This window comes from Triplophysa rosa, linkage group LG8, assembly GCF_024868665.1.
Source record: "Triplophysa rosa linkage group LG8, Trosa_1v2, whole genome shotgun sequence".
Classification (NCBI taxonomy): Eukaryota; Metazoa; Chordata; class Actinopteri; order Cypriniformes; family Nemacheilidae; genus Triplophysa; species Triplophysa rosa.
This window is the reverse complement of record NC_079897.1, coordinates 14,597,315-14,615,653: the sequence shown is the minus strand read 5'-3', so window position 1 is coordinate 14,615,653 and position 18,339 is coordinate 14,597,315. Positions and strand designations below refer to the sequence as shown.

At 37.4% G+C, this 18,339-nt stretch overlaps 1 protein-coding gene across 2 annotated transcripts in view; it reads right to left on the bottom strand.

Annotated features, from left to right (window-relative positions):
• The window catches only part of ulk4 (unc-51 like kinase 4), a 179,056-nt gene that overhangs the window by 83,777 nt on the left and 76,940 nt on the right, over positions 1-18,339 (bottom strand). For both annotated transcript variants that reach the window (XM_057339463.1, XM_057339465.1), the window contains 6 exons: positions 14,009-14,142; positions 13,493-13,614; positions 4,293-4,349; positions 3,421-3,472; positions 3,035-3,129; positions 1,701-1,752 (listed from right to left, as the gene is read on the bottom strand). In XM_057339463.1, the coding sequence (XP_057195446.1) occupies positions 1,701-1,752; positions 3,035-3,129; positions 3,421-3,472; positions 4,293-4,349; positions 13,493-13,614; positions 14,009-14,142 (512 nt within the window). The remainder of the gene's footprint in view (positions 1-1,700; positions 1,753-3,034; positions 3,130-3,420; positions 3,473-4,292; positions 4,350-13,492; positions 13,615-14,008; positions 14,143-18,339) is intronic.

Below are 18,339 nucleotides of genomic sequence, written 5' to 3'. Positions count from 1 at the left end.
GTCTGTGGTTAACAAAACCTCTAAATATTTTTTCTACGACATACAATGGCAGTTGCTACAAGTTGCTAAAATCGACTTAAGTCATTGTCGGGGTCATGACACGTTAAAATCTCACAAATAATGCAACGTGGGTATGAACTCAAAACTTGTGGATGCAGATTCATTCACGGAGTAATTACTAACAAGGAAACACGTCTTTAATAACGTTTGCAAATATTGTCAGTAGCTTGATGGTGACGTTAATATCAAGCGACCGTGTAAGCTTTTTACCTCTGGTGATTGTATTTAGGCTTCAAAAATAATAATAACATTTAATAAAACATTTAATAATAGATGAATAAATAGATTTAATAAAAGATTATTTTGATAAACAAAATGGTAATCTCAGATCTTATTTTTTGCGATCTTCCAAACTGTCTACGGGGAAAATACATTGGCTTTCGGCCGAGGGAAACAGTGCGCCGCTAACTTCTGGGTTGGCCGAAAGTATGTCATCCCTGTGGCACTCTACACTGTTTAAAAATAAAGGATGCACCTCATTAAGTTGGATGAGAGAATCTGCAGAGTGTGCAAAGCTATAATCTAGAACAGTGTTGCTCAACTGGTGGGTCACAAGACTGTTCTAAGTGGGTCGCGGAGTGTACAGTCTAAGAAACAACATCAACAACAAAAAACGTAATTCGAAAAGTTTTTCTGATGCGAGACTTTTATTTTGAAAGACGTGTGTGAAAGCTGTTGGCAGATGCATGTTAGCTGGTAAGGATTTACATGAAGGTATGATATTTATATTCATCTTCCATGTTAGTATTGTGTATTCACTATGGTAACTCTTGTTTCCACAGCCCCAAAATGCCATGTTATTGTCGCTTTGTGTTATTTTGTACAGTATATGTTTATATTACGGTGTTGGCTCAAACCAACAATTTTATTAAAAAACTAGTTTGGAACTGCTATTTAATAGCCTTAACCTTAATTTATAGGCTGTTCATTCATCAGTATTAGTCATATTAGTCACAAATTATGGTTGGTATTTTAGTATTTAGTTTTTAGTATTTTAGTAACTACATATGACGTCATATATCCTAAAAAGTGGGTCACGGCTTGATGACTATGGGAAAATGTGGGTCCCATGGCCAAACCAGTTGAGAACCACTGATCTAGAAAGTTTTAATTTGTTGAACCATTTTTAGTAAGTACATAATTCACATGCTTTTTCTGTTGTTTCATAGCTTTGATGAATTACTGAAAAAGCAGCAAGGTAATTTTAGTTTACTAAAATAAAAAATTTGAAAACCTTTGTTCATTGAAATCAAATAAAATATTGACCTAAAATTTATTGGAAAAAATGTAACTAAATGAAAAATTGAAATATTTCCTCAAAAATAAACCAAAATAAATAATAGTAATAACCTATATTATAATAATAAACAAAAACTAAAATAAAACAAATAAAAATTAATTAATCTTAAATAGTAACATAAAAAAATAAACATATCAATTATAAAAAGACAAAAGCATACACCAAAATTGCTAAAACTTTAACTAAAATTAACATCAAAACTAAAAATAAAAGCTAAATTAAAATATTATTAAAACAAAATAAAACTAAACTCAAAACTATAATAACTATGCCGAGAACTAATAACAAGCAAACTTTCAATTGGTACTGTACTGCAGCTGACAGCTGAAGTGTGTCTTACCATTCTTACTGAAGGCTAGAGACGCCAACGGCGGTACAATCAAATCCACAACCTTGAAAAAAAACAGACAAAAGTCCATTATTCTAAAAATCTCACCTATATGTGCTTACAGTACTCATGTCAGCAGTCTCACCAGACCGCACACGCACAGTGTGTGAGGGAAACTGAAACAGCTGGAAGCAAAGACTATGAGAGTGTTCTCAGCTCCAATTTGCATGGAAATGTGATGTCAGCTCTGCCCTTTGATCATGGAAAGTGTGTTACAAGAAAAGGCCTTACGCCAGCTCTTTTGAAAATTAGAATCGGGTTTTACCATTATTACCAACTACAATCAGCTGCGCGGAAGCAAATGTTGCACACAGGTGTCTTAATGTGGATGGCTGTGGGCATCTCTCGAACAAAGGCCTTCGCTCTCTGTGACTCCCGGAGAGAAGAACGCCACCAAAACGCACTGGAAAGGTTATCAAGCCATTCTCTTTGTCTATTGTAAGACTTTTTATTTTTTCACGAGTCGTGTGGAGATGTAGCGCGAAACCTGTGGCAGGTCTTTGATCTTGTGCATGCTCAATATGAAATGCTTGACATGAATGTGAGAAGAATGTTAATTCTTTATTAAGAGTTGAGCAAAGGTGAAGGTGTCTAAAACTGACGTGCAAGACATTTTATTTTAATAACTGTGATCCTCATGAGTTTGAGCTACAGGGAACAAAATAAACCAATGGCAACTCAGAGGCTCTACAAAATATGTGCTTGTGTTTTAGGAAATGGAGAATGGGATCTAATGACTCCTGGCGAAGTGTAATTAAGGTGTCTTCTCCTGTTATGGAGCATCAGAGAGTCCGTGTCCTCTCAAGGCTTCCAGACGCATCGGTCCTACAGCGTGCACGTCAATACTCATTACACAAGCAGACACACACACGTTCACGATGGTGCTGCTCCTGAGTGATTTCCTGTTGCAGAGCTTTGTGAAAATAATAGTTCTGGGCAGAGTTGAGCCCGGGTCTCAGTTGCAACTCTATCATGCGTGAGGATGTGAGATCTCGGGTCATAATCGACAGTGGCCCTCTCTCTTCCATAAACATCTTGATATAATTGTGTCTGCTAGTTTTCCGATGTGCTTATAAATAGTCCATCCCTACAGAGGGGAACCTTTAATGGTTGCATTGAGCCAAAAAGAGTATTTACATTTTTTACCTGTTTATTACACATACAGTTGCAGATTCTTCTGTTTAAAATCAGGGAGGCAAATGTGTGTCCCAATAATGCTTAAACATGCAAACAGATGTTGACAGAACAAATACTTTGACATTAAACAGAGCAGTGTGCATACTCACTGTGCGGTGATATATGCCCAGCAGAACGGGATGCTGGGAAATGGCCTCCACTGCAGAAAGCGTGTTTCGGATCAGTTCTTCAGATGCTGCCTGACCTGGTGTTTGCAGAAGAAATTATGTTTGAAAGCACAGAAGAAATCAAACCGTTTTTGTAACTTTGAGCACTTCATTTTTGGGTAATGGCTAAAAAAAGCATCTCATCTCCTGACAAATAACATGCTTGGGAAATTAGAGCGAAATTACATTAGAGCCATACGTCTTATTATGAAGCAGCCAAGCCTCTTATATAATAACTAAAGCATTTAGATTAGTTCATGCAAGACTGATTTTAAGGAACAAAATGAAGTGAGTGAGAGAGAAACAGAGAGAGAGAGAGAGAGACCTACCTATAGCACTTCCCAAACTCGTCTCATTGGAGTCAATGGAGGTTATGTGATTCTTTCGATATGTAAAAGAGAGATGTCATATAAAAACAAACATTTCTGTCATAAACTGGGATGTCAGTACCAAAAAAGTTCATTTGCAAAAACAGAGAACTCCTTTTTAAAAATCATGTTTTTTTATTGTGCATTCCAAGTAGGGCTGTCAAACGATTAATCGCGATTAATCGTGATTAATCGCATCCAGAATAAAAGTTTTTGTTTACATATTTCACATTTTGTACTTATAAACACAAAAACATACACATACATTTATATATATTTAGAAAACATTTACATGTATTTATTTATATTTATCAATAATTGAAATCATATTTAAGCATTTATTAATTTTGATATTTTTCTTAAATAAATGCATGTATGTATATGTGTTTATATATACAAAATGAATATGCACAGTATACATACATATATTATACACTATTCATATATTTTATTCTGTATGGTTATTTATCGTTATTAATCGTTTGACAGCCCTAATTCCAAGTAATATCAATCAAACTGCAGCTAACTATTTTTTAATAACTATTTATTTTTTTACCTTGCAAATAAACTCATCATTTTATAAAAGCAGCCTGGCAGATATAATCACAGTTATTAGATATTTTCAACAATTTCAATAACACCATTTGTATTGGATAATACTAACTGTGACATTTTTTGTTTAATTTTGAAGAACAGTTTAAATACCACAATAATAGAATATGACCATCATTACTGCCTCTTACTATAAATGTGCCATGGTACTATTATAATACTTTGTTGAATTGGAATTTAGAGAAATTGTTAAAATCACTAAACTGAGACATTGCACTCACCAGCAGTTTCCCAAATTTGCAGAGAAAGGCCTCAGTCACCACTTGTGGTCGGAAAATCTGCCAAACCAGAGGCACAGATATAAAGGGATATATATATCCATTCTAAAAGACACTGTACTGCTACTGTATAGACTGTTCCAGCAGCAACAACATAAGCAAATGTTATGTGGCCCAAACTTATCTTCCGGTAGACATCCACAAATAATTCATAACTGTTGAGTAGTTTTAATTTAATTTTAAAGAATTAATATACAATAATATATTAATTTAAATCAATATTAATATAAATTGAATGTACAGTAAATTGTTTTATTATAACCAAACACAGACAGGAAGTTAACTTCAGGCCAGGCGAGTGCATCCTATGAAACTATACACTACAAAACTGAGAATAAAATTCTTACTCTGAGGTTGTGTTTACATTTGTCATTAACATGGGGCCTGTATCTGGATGTTGTCCACATACACATTGAAAACACAAGTGTAAACGCGCTTCTCATCGGAATGTTATCCGATCAGCGTGTCCTGATCCAGAGGTAGTCGAGGATCTCAGTGTAATGTAAACGCAATCCAGACAGTTTATCTACATTTACCGGCACAACTTCACCGAAAACCCCGCCCGCTATCATCATTCTCTCGTCTGTCAGATGACAAATAGACCTACAGCGGAAAGTTTACTCTTGCTTTTTTTTATAGTGTATCATTATTTGCAACCTACAGAGGATGTATGTCAAATCACACTAGATGTTTTAATTGACCACTTCAGCTGTATCATCACATAGGCTGTTTGTGACTGCCATGAACAGGTTTTACTCACAACACACAGCAGTAAGGATGTGGTGGTGATGAAATTTTCCCACCGGTTAATAGACGTGTAAAAACACCGGTAGTACCAGTGACACCGTTGGTGGGGGGGTTTGCTGTGGGGTGGTCGAAGATGCAGCCGTGCGCGTGACGCATTTTACTTTCAGTTTTGAATTAGCGGCACTTCTGGAATGGCAATTGCTTTAATTAATGCTGGGTTCAATATCTTTCTTAATAAAAACGCACAAAACTACAAAAAAGTACAATGACATTTGCTGATATTAAACAAAGACCTTACAAAACGAATAATCACAGCACACATCAAGCAAAAATAAATAAGAAACGAAAATTAAAAAAAACATTTAGCCCTACGTTAGATAGCCTATCTTACAATAAGATATTTTGTCGCAATAACATTTATGCAATGATAAGGAACATAAAAGCCATTCTCTCCTAAAAGAGAACAAATGTGTATTATTCTCCTTATAATGCATGTAAAAATATTTTGGCATGTAAGATAAGTTGCCTACGTTAACGAAACGAGTAATCACGGCACACAGTGTGCAACAAATAAATAAATAAGAAATGAATAAGAAGGGAATACAAAACAAAAAACGTTTATGTTAAATAAATAAATAAGAAGGGAACACGAATCGAACAACGATTATGTTAAATAAATAAATGACAAACGAATAAGAAAGCAATTCGAACGAAAAACGTTTATGTTAAATAAATGGCAAAGCACCGGCTTTTGAAAATTATTATTAAGAATAAAATTAAAACTGGCTCTTGATGACAGTGCTTACTGCTTACATATTCTACTGCATGTTCTTTGACAGAAAAGCCTCCGCCATCATCTTGTCAGTCAGCACTTCTGACTCCTGCTGCTGATCTGTGCTGCGACACTTGTTCCGCTTACGCTGAATGCAGCAGCCGCGTTCAGACACGCAACTGTAGTTTGGTCTTTAACTAAACTCAGTGATTTATTACTGTAAAAATTCAAAATGGCGGTGGGGGCCGGTGCCGCGGTGGACAAGTGATGTAATCGGTAGACGGATGGACACCGTGTATCACCGGTGACATCAACTATCGCAACAAGCCTACACAGCGGTGTTTAAACACATCATTTGTTTATTTTCATGTCACAAACACGAATAGCAACACTATACCAGCTTGTTTCTAACATACAGTATATGTGTGTGTATTTACTGAATACGTTTTCAAACGGAGCTCTGAATACATCGTATATATCATTTACACACAGAAACAAGCTTGTATAGTGTTGCTAATAGCTGATGTCAGGAAGCACGCCATTTAGGGGGCAAACCAAAGAAACGATGTGCTGTCACTTGCAGCCGAACCAACCCAAATAGACGAGAACGATGTAAGTGGTCGCTTTTGATCATAGTAACTTAGGCCTACTTATGTGATTATTTTATGTGTCTGTGACATGAATAAACAAATGATGTGTTTAAAAACACCGTTAGAGTCTGTGTGTGTGTGTGTGTGTGTGTGTGTGTGTGCGTGCATGCGTGCGTGTGTGCGTGTGTGTGAAACCCGCCACAGCTTGAATATGTGATGGTGGTACGGCTGAAGTGGTCAAGTACAAAAAAGCTTGTGTAATTTGACAAACATCCTCTGCTTATACTTTCATATATAAGATCGTTAATCGTTTTAATAACTCCAGCTTGGTGGTCCAAACAATTGTGGCCTGAATCTGATTCTGACCGTGGTTTACAGTACTTCCCACCGCTGCCTCGCTTTCAACATGGCTGCGGCGGATACTTCCCAGTGTATCATTATCTGTAACATGCTCATCCTCCCCGTTATACGTGTTCTGTGAAATCTCCCTGCACCCGGGCTATTTTTAAATGGCAGGCTTTTCAAAATAATGGGTGGGAAACTAGATATCCGATCAGATATCCAGTTGTGGAACCCACTTTATGTTGACAAGTGTAAACGCAGCCTGAGTTACACAAAAAAAGGGTCAGTTCTCAAAGTCAAGTCTACTACATCTTACAGTTGTCTTGAAGTTTAATGAACATTGGAGGATTGTTTTGCTATCATATCATTCTCATAAGGTCTAACTGTCTATCCTGACATCCAGTGAATTGTGTTTTTACATGTTTGGAATATTTGGGCTACATTCCTGCACCGTGACTGTTCTTTTGATGCTCAACGCTACCAATCGTGTACCGATATCTAAGCTAAGATGTATGTCACACTGTCTGACATAAAACACCGTCTGCCGTGGGCTTCATTCATGATCTCATTGCTGACATATAGCGCAACCTGACAAGCACTGATTGTAAAGAATAGCACACACATAAAATTAGTGTTCTGTCAGCTATCAGCATAGGCCATTTTTCCCATCATGCACCATTTTGACTAGGCAACAAAAGATGTCAAGCCTGCACCGTTTAAAATTTCACACTTGGATGTGATCGCTCCCTCCGAAGCAACTCAGTTGGTGCGAGGCAGAGTCTAAAAGACGAGAGCGCGGGAGATGGTGTTTGTGCCGTAGGGCCATAACGATGCAAGGTCAAAGGTCGCAGTGCAGGACGATGAGATATTAAGCACTTATCCATAAGGGCTGCCACTCTTCGGTTTTCTAGACCGCTGGATCTCGACCTCTGCGCTGCCCCCTGTGACTGATGAGCGCTGTGAGTGTCAGCGTGCCGCGCTCGCTGTCAGTAAAGCAACAGGCCAGAGAGACGGATGAGACCAGAGAGGGCTCCACACATGAATGTATGTATGGATGCACAAACACAGGCATGCTCCGACATTACAAGAGCACAACGTCTCTCTGAACCACACTCAAGGGCATCAGAGACCAGTGAAGTCTCAAAGATGCAGACCAACCTGCTACTGGGAAGACAACCAGTAATGCCCTCCAGCATTTTTCTTAATATGAGTAAACACACACACACCATTTCACAGGGCTGGATTTTTTGACTTTCGGCTAAAATCTGTTCAATTTGTCAGATAAGGACCGCCCTCTGAGGTAGGAAGGAGCTTTCCGATTAATATTTTAGACTGGTAGTGTAACTTTGCACATGACTAACTTCCTAATTTGAGAATAATAATGAAGACATAGTCGTAGTAAAAGAGTTGTAGTATATTTTGTACAAAAAAGCCGTAGTATAATAAAACGAATGGACATGAAAAGTGCTGTATTGATCAGAAAAGTTTTTTAATTAAAGCTACAATCCGTAACTTTTGCTGCTCTATTGGCATCTCTGTTTGAAACATGAAATTGCAGGTCACTTTGCGTAGTTATGTTTATGCGTGTTGAAAAACAACTGATATTTCCCACATATTCTGACTCAACAGCTCAAATATAAATAACGATTTCACGCTTTCCATTGTGAATGGGGTTAAGGTAAGGAGAGAGTTTTAAACACAATTGTTTAAAAAAGTAACAAAATGATTGTTATAAAATTAGAATAAAAGTTGTAGCTTAAAAGTTATATAAAATTCTCAACCTATCACAGATCTTGTGGGTTTAAGGTAGGGCTGTAGTCAAGTCCACCATTGTCGAGTCCAAGACAAGTCCAAGACCAAGACTAGTCGAGACCGAGTCAAGTCCGAGTCCAAGTCAAGACCGAGTCCAATTGAGACAGTCAAGAGAGACAGAAAAAAATCATGACTACAAGACCACATACTTAACTATTGATAATTTATGTGATGCAAGAGACAGCATAACTTCTATTCTAAGATAATTATTTTCATTATTGTTTGTAATGATCAAAAAGCAGATAATTCTACGTCATTTTATTTTTACTATATAGGTATAGCACTTAAGTCACAAAGCCGAAGTGTAACTGTTTATTACTTTTTTAAGGAACTTTTTTATAAGCCCTCAACAGCAAGGTTGTGCAGCAATGAACACTTTTGTGCGTGTGTGTGCATGTGCGCGCCTGCCCGTGCACGTGCGTGTTCGATAGAGGAGCTGCTAGAAAGAGCAGAGGCTCCACGGCTCGTTTATAAGCACGTCGGTGCCCATCCTTAAATAACATGTTCATCACAATGACAATAAAAATACGATCAATCTTATCTTTAAGCTCTACTTTCCAACTTTCTAAAATACTCAAATGCAATGCTAACTCTGAAACATGGCATTAACTTACCTCTCTTTGTGATGCCTTTGCAGGTGTCTTACGAAATTGGATGTTGTCCCACATGTTTCGGGAAAAGTTTTGTTGCAAAAAGTTTCCTTTTAAGCGCACTGTCGATACATTTATTATGGTTTGTAAAACCAATCTGTATTACGCCGCTGCTCGCTGACATCGTGCCTGATGAATGATTGATGCTGGTTCGCGCTGCGGACGAATCATTCATTCGAACCGATTCTTTCTTTTTAGTGAACCGGTCGAACCAGTTCAGCTGAATCGTTCCCGTTTAGCATCTCCCGTAAACATTTAATATTATCCACAAATTAATTCAGTTCTTCACAGTTCTTCGCGGACTTGAACCAATATACCGGAGTTATTTAATTACAACAACAGCACACACTGAACTGAACTGCTGTGTGAAAAGAGAAATTATGAGCACGCGCAGCTCTCGTTCTAGAGTCGAGAGTAGGGTTGGGAATCGAAAATCAATTCTAATTTGGAATCGGAATCGAAAGGCTAGGAATCGGATCGGAATCGAAAGGAATAGGAATCGGATACTTGAGATTAAAATTTGAATTCCTCTTATCAATTCCTGTGTGCATATTTTCAGAAAAGTACATGCGTTGCATGATTGCTGATATCTCAATAAAAGCCCTTATGAAAATTATCGATATTTTTTACTATAGTAAGCATAGTTTAGCTATAGAATTTGCATTAAAGCACAGGAATCACAAATTAACCATAGTTGCATTATAGTAACTGCAGTTTAACCATGATGTAGTTCAACTATGATAATACAAATTGTAATAAATCAGAAAAGGTGTGTTTCTATGTGTAAATATACACAAAACGGTGCTCATAAATATATAAATATATTTTGCAAACAGCAATAAGCAGCCAGCAATAAGCAGGCTAAATGACCATACAGGTTGATATCTAAATGTTTTACTTCAACTGTGGAATCGAAACTGGGAATCGATAAGAATCGAAATCGATAAGCAAAATCAGAATTGGAATCGGAATCGATAAAATTGAAACGATTCCCAACCCTAGTCGAGAGTCGGCAACAGTTTTCGGATCATTAGTTTTTGGATCACAAGAATATTGCTCTATCAATGTTTTGTTTTGAAGGAGAAAATAAAACATATATCGCTGGACTCGGACGAGACCGACTAGAACATTTGCGAGACCAATGACCAAGTCCGAGACAAGTCCGAGTTCAAATACCAACGAGTCCAAGACAAGTCCGAGACCATAAAAAAACGTCTCGAGACCGGACTCGAGTACTACAGCACTAGTTTAAGGAACATATTTTAATATACAGTATTATATTCGGCAGTTTTTAAATTAAATCTGCAATCTACCGGTATCTCTGTTTGAAAGTAATTTATAAATTATTTATAAGGTTACTTGGCGTATAAATAACTATGACATGCTTTCCTTTGTAAATCAGGTTAAGGTAAGCAAAGAATTTTTAACAATGATTGTGTAGATAAAGGTAAAAAAAAAAGATGTAAAAAGTTGCACCTTTAAAAGTTACATAAAATTCTTAACATATTGCAGATCTTGTGGGTTTTGGGAATATATTTTAAAATAAACGATATATTCAGCCATCATTCATTTGTTAAATTTAAAGTATAACAAATCAAATTCAAGCAATCGATTCACACTTATCACGGAGGAAATTTTAAGGAATTTTTTGGAGGATCTATTAACAGAAATGCAATTCCATATACATAATTTGTCTTCAGGTGTATAAAGACCATTTATTATCTTAGAATGAGCTATTTCTATCTACATACACCGCGCATCCCCTTACATGGAATTCACCATGTTTTGTCAGCCTCTGTAGTGTTTCGAAAGGGAGGGGTGGAGTGAGCTTTTGATGCAATTCGCAACCTCATTGCTAAATGCATGCCGCTAGATTTTACTGATTGGTCCTTTAAGTGACTAGAGCCACTGTTCTTTGCAAAGTACTGCACATAAGTACAGGATGTTAATGTTTGCCATTTACAACAAACAACTTGAATTCCGAGTTATTATATGTTTGTTCTTAGTTTTATTGTAGGTCTAATCTTGTTTTAACTGAGCTTTGATTTTTAGATTTTTTTGTTTTTATGTAAATTTTAGTTACATTTTTATCAATTTTATTATACGCTTTTGTCATTTCATTATTTGTTTATTTGTCATGTTGCTATATAAGAATAATTTATTTTAGTTTATTATAATAATTTTAGTACCTAAAACTTATTTCAGTGTATTTCCGAGGCAACATTTCAATATTTTATTTGTTTTTAATGAACAGAAACGTTTAAAAATTTAAAAACTTTAGTTGACTATAATAACCTTGCTTTAATTACAATTAAAGTGATCCAGTTTTGTCCATTTTAGTTTTGTATCAGTCTGGCCAGGCTGAACTGCTATCGTTTTAAAAACTTTAATGAGTGTGGACGGTATCTCACACAAAATAGCATGTGAAGACCATTGAAACGATGACCACATATCCACTGGACCTCATACGACCCGCACGTACCAAAACAGTCCGCCTAAGAAAAGAACTGCCCATCAGCGGACATTGTGACTCTGCGTTAATGGACATATCAGCGTATCCTCCTCAGATGAATTAATAGCAGCTGAACTATCAGACAGACGGCTCTATCGTTCAAATGAGATGACTCAATCTGTTGCTGAATCCATGGCGAATCCTGCCCGAGCATTCGACTGTATTTAATCAGTAGAGAGACAGATCAGCTCTATACTGACAAGCATCTTTCTCTGAGAAAACCACAACCCTTCGTATTCATTTCACCGTGACCGAGTGTCAGCAGTAAATCCAATTTTGCACCATTTGGCAGCTGGTAATAATCTCTCTCTGTTTATATATTTGTGTGTGTGCGTGGAAAGCTCTTTAATGGATCATTTCATTCTGACACACACAGTGATTAAACACAGCGAGTGACAGGCAGGTACAGCACATTGTTTCTTTATTATCTCTGCAGATAAAGATGCTTCATAAAGTCATTTGGAGTTTATTTTGCATTCAGTTTAAGCGTTGTGTAATTAATTTTGGCAGGTTCAATCTATTCCTTCATTCATTGATTCAATCATACACAAACTCACTGTCACGATACATCCCTCTGCTCCGTCCCAGAGGCCACACTTAACTTCTTGACACGTAACTTCTGGCCATAAATATTTCTTACTGGCCATAAAATATTTTTGTCCCTATGACACTGATATTATTTAGCTGTTAGTACAGTATATTTGTGAAAAACAGTGCAGTTTAGTGTAATTCACAGCATCATGAGATGAGCTCTGTTAACCTGTTAAGGTATCGCTGAATGTTATTATTGCGTTGGATTATTGTTTGTCATATGTTGTATACACAGTATACCACAGGGCTATTAAATGCTTTATTCTGACAAACGGTCTAAGGTGTGCAATTATTTTTATATTCATTATAAACGCACACCTACTATATGAAGTGGTTCCACATCTGTTGACTGCATTACAGTTTCATATCACTTAGCCAATTTTAACTGATATAACAGAGTGGTTACAGTATGTAGACCAGAGGCCATCACAGCACACAGCCCCCTTAGCTTATCCCACTTTTATAAATGTCAAACTTTACATTTAAAGGAAACATTTAGTTTAAATTAAATTCAGAATCTGCATTGGCAGACATCACTCTGAATCGGTGCCTATCTAATAAATGGGTCATTCTATGGAAATGTCCACTTTCTGCCCCTAGCTTTTACAGAAATATTACACCTGAAAAACACTTTAGGGTTACAATTTCTTGTTCAAAGTGAAACAATATGTTATTTTAACAATTACACCTTCTTGAGCCATCAATGCGGCAATATTTGTTTTAAATAATTATATAGAATTCTAAGCACCACAGAAATGCTCGTTCCCACAGTCTGCACACTAAGGGAAAGTGCTTTATTTTGAGGTCAAAACTGTTTTTTCCTACCATTTAAGATAGAATAATGCATACATAACTATCAAATATAGTAATTATATGTACTGTAAGTGACATACAAAAACTAAATGCAGAATATATAATGAAATAAATGGTCCCCTGGTGTTGTGTCACTGGTGTTACCATTTAACATTATATCGCTTATTTTTAAATGAACAAACATCATTCAATCACACTTTTAACAAACATGATTAAAATCATACAGTTTTGAAATGACATGTGGGTGAATAAATGATGAAAGAATTGACATGTTTGGGTGAACTATCACAGCAAAGCTTGATGCAGACACACACCTGTGAGGTGAGCAGATGCAGCACCACAGCCATCATGGGCAGGCTCTGCTTTAGCTGACGGGCCTGCGTCGGAGACGGATGCTTCCTTCCCACAATGCACCCTAGCGCAGACAGGATGTCATCTGCGGAGAGCCCACATAAACAGAGGCAGTGAAAAATCAACCAATCGCAAACCAATCCCCACGTTCAATCTGGGCAGGTGGCCGGGGGCGAGAGCAGGTGCACTCGGCGGGTGCGTCTCAATGTCGGGACGAAACCCGCAGGAAGGACGTGAACCGGTTTGAACCGGTGTTGACTAGGAAGCGGTGGTGTGTAGCAGCACTGATTCTAAAATGAAAAAGGTAGAACGGGTCGATACTCGAGAGCCCGCTCACGTATTCAATCAGAAAGGTAATTAAAGACAGACCAATCAAATCGGATACTGATTCTCATTGCCCTCCCCACCCTTGTTTTGCTGTTTCTTCTCTTGTTAATTCTTAGCGTTTGGTTTTTTGGGGTGCATTGTGATTGATTTACCCAGGATGGCTGGCAGCTCATGCACTGTGTGACGAATGAAGAGGGTCAGGCATTTCGACAGGTATTCATTGCCGGTTTGCTGCTCCTTCCCTGGCGTGGCCTTTCGGATGTCTCTTTCAATATACATCACCAGCCTGAGAGAAGGGTTTGCAAAACATTATTATTCATCTGCAGACACCCAGACCAAACAGAGCGAGGAAGGGTGCTCAGAGAGAGAGACGGATCTGAGACACACAGCGAAGAGAGAATAGATGTTTTTAATCAATTACGCTCAACAGCTGGAGAGGTGACAGAAAGGAGATGAAATGGTGTTGATCCTAAAACAATATCGGGAGGGGAATGAGGTCCGTCTGTGCGGAAAGCAAGATGCATCTGGTACAGAATTGAATCTGAAGAGTATAATGTATTAAAATTGTAAACCGAATAAAAGATGAATGAATGGGACCTGATTGAAACATGCAAACTGACACTTTGAGATTTAGAATGAACAATGAGGTTAGTATTTGAACAACAATTTTATTTCAGGTTGGATCAGAGCTCATTGTCGTGAGAACTGCCTTCGAGTCCACATTACAATTCAGTTACAATAAAATGCATATTGCTTTTCTTTCAATATCTTGGAATATCTATCGCACTATGTTGTATTTATCATGTCATTGCATGCAATTTAAAGCTAATTTTTCCCTTTAAAAATGTGGTGTTATTATTTAAGTATATTACAGTCAACACATTGCTTACAAATACAAAAATTTATTTGAAAAGAAAAATAACACCACTAACTACAGTTGTACATTTTCTGAAGGTGATCTGAGTGACGCCTGCAAAAGCTGTCGGCATGATGCTGGGGTGTTTTGGCTGATAACTCACTAACCCAAATCCAAACAGCCCACAGCCCCAGTCTATGATACTCTGGTCTCTAGTTACAAAGTGATTCAGGTCCCTGCAAAAATGGAAATCTAGAATTTTAATTTTACTACTTACTATTTAGCTGCTGGGTAAGTTCAGTTACTTAGAAAAGAAAAGCAAATCACATATACATTTTTTATATGTATTTCAATTCTTAACCCAAAGTATGAGCAATAGCAAATAGTAAATGCTTGCCTGAGAAAACACCATTGATTAAAATGGCAACATTCTGCTTCAGTCAATGAAGAAAGAGAATTTTGTAGTTAAGATATTAGCAACTTTTACTCTCTACGTGACTATATTTTTGAACAAGTATATGTACTCTTTACTCCACTACATTTGTAATGACTAATACAATTACACATTACATTTTGCATGGCAGCTATCTTTTTTTGCAGCAGTTTATTTTTGCTACAGAAGAATTAATATAGCTAGTTACAGGGCATTGCAGGTACTATAATCTTGTGGATTTTGCCCTAACTTACTAAAACTTGTCAACATGGCTTCTTTATGTGAATACGAGTGCAGTATCAGGTAAATGTCAATCGGTGGCGGTATATATGTGAAACGAGGACATGACTGCAGCTGGGGATGAGGCCAAAACCAGCATGTCCATTGCAAAAAGGCTTTGACTTTTTAATTTGACTAAACATTATTTTATTTATCCTTTGTATTGAAGAGACCTTTATGAAGGAGTTTGGTTTACTTATGAGCACTTGAGCTTAAATGAGACTTGGGTGTTTGTAATAGACGTAGGTTATGGTGTCGGCCATGATTTGTTGCAATTTTGAGGTGTTCAGTCTTATTATGATTTAAGAAAATAAATGCGATTGCTCTCCTCACAAATCAACTGTTTCTTGTTTTTCACTTACATGTCTCTGAGGTGTTGAGGACTGGTGCTTATTCGAGCCTACATTCAGTATGAGTAAAATATTCAAGTACTGTTTAAATCTGATACTCTTCAGACTTTTACTGAATTCGTTTTGGAACTGGTGGCTTGTAATGGAGTAATTTTTGCTGGAAGGTATCTGTACTTTTACTTAAGTATGGTTTTCATACTCTTTACACCTCTGGAAAACTGTTATTTTACGGTATATTTCTGTCACTCCAGCTAAAAGAAAATTTCAGTTTTTTTACAGTGTTGTGTTTTTGTGCAAATAATTACTTTTTAGAAGTAGGGTTGCACGGTGTGCCGGTGCTATGGTAGCATAGCGATGCTAAAGCTTCAAAATACCCGCGATGCCTCTCTATTTTTGAAACGGTAGTATCGTAGTACTGTAGGTAATGTTGCATATGCGCATATTCATTTGAACACTTACATCTGCCTTTTTGCGGTGTTTATCTCCTAAATAATTGTGTGTTTTGGATGACTCGGATGAGATAATGATTCAAATTAGCATTTTGAATGAGTTGGTTAAATGATTCACTAACTCAGTGGAAAATTGACGCCACCTACTGGCCGTCTTAGTTCTGCATTTAAAGTAAGCCTAATATTTCCCTTTATAAAGACTGCTGTAACAATGAAATTTGTCCTACATTTGAATTAGTTCCCACGTGAAAATTGATTTAGTGTACTTTAGTATTTACTACAGTAAACTACTAAAACTCATAGACACTAGTGTTTTTGAGTCTTACCATAGTAAATATTTAAGTATACTACAGTATTTGCTACAATTTATCCAATTACTACAGTTAATACAACAAAATATTCAAGTGCAAAGTACAATAAAGTTTACTATAGTAAATACAAAATGTTTCATATAAATTTGTGAATTTTGAATAGATTTGAATTATGAACATGGAAAAGCATCGTGATACTATACTTGGTATTGAGATACTTCAGAGTAAGACATGTTTATGGTACCATGACAACCCTATTTAGAAGCTTTTGGTTAAAAAGAATCATGCCAAGTTCTGATATTGCTTTAAAAGTTGACATCGGTAGAAACCCAGACACACAGCGTGCAGCTCATTAAATAAATTGCAGGACCTGTAAGATGTTCTCAGATCATTCAATGACTATTCTTGCACTAAAATACAGCCGCTCCACCAACGGCACAGAAACGTCTATAAAAATAGCTTGTCAAGAGCAGCTGCTCCTCCTCTGAATGAGAAAAATGAGCTCGTGAGATTGTGAGATCCACAGCACCGGCAGTGACAGCCCATCTCTGCCCCCGAGCCCATGCTAATTAAGAAACACTGTTAATTAACTTGTTTGCAACCACCGCTGCGCACTTCTTTACAATCAGCGCCTCAACATCTCCCCGCAAGCGAGCCGGGCCCTCCCAACCCCTCACCACACACACACACACACACACACTCATACCCACACACACACACACACAAACAAACGCGCACGTATTTCTGCTGAGGCGCCTCTCTCAAATTAGACACGGATGAAAAAGCAAACAGTGAGAAAATTGCACGGAGCCCAACAGTGTGGGAAGGAAATGCACCCAGCAATTATACCAGAGGCTGAAAGTTAAGTTTGAACAGAACACTAGAGGGAACACACTGGATAAAACTCCAATGAGAGCGCAATCGCCTACTTAACTAGAGCGCTCGGTAAAGGGGAGAACTGGGACCGACACGCAAACAACAGGTATTGAACCTGCACTGACCGAACAAATAAAAGCACAACCTACAGTTCAAAAATCAGCTTGTTTAGATGCCCAGAGCTCCATAACGCAACATTTAATCCTGGCTTTGAATTAGTTGCTAAGTGACTCGACTCTATTGAATGGTAATTGGCACTGAAATGAACACAGAGATATTCTGAGCTCAGGGATATTCTTGGCAAATCTCTTTTGAGACTCATCCATACAGAAAATGTCAACCGAACTAAAAGCTTTAAACCCCTTTTCGAGTCTAGTTAAAATAGATGTAGGACTGACGCTTAAAACTAAAGCAGTACAATATATTCAATGGGAGAATTCATTTTTATTTTCATAAAAATGTATTTAAACAGGCCATATCACTTTTTTTGCCATATTTACTTACAGTAGGAGGACTATGTATAGACGTTTCAGCGGTAACAACATACTGTAAACAAACGTTATGTGGCCCAAACTTAACTTCCGGTAGACGTACGCAAAGAATCAATAACGGTTGAGTAGTTTTAATGTAATCAAGTTTAAATCTCTGACACTGGCCTTCAGAACGGTAACTGTGCGTTCAGACCGCCGCCATCGAGAGCGTCAAAGTGGCCAGAAGTCATTCATTTTCAATGTGAGCCGGCAGCGAGCAGCGGAAATCAGGTCAACTTTATGGTAATGAGCTATGACGCGGTTCGGCGGCAAACCAAACGGAACGTCCACCGCTTCAGAGGATTCCAGAGAACGCAACCCTGTAAACTTTGGTCTACGCCAGAGCGTCCACGAATCTTTCTACAGCGTTGTTGGCAGGGCGGCCAGAGCGATTTTTGA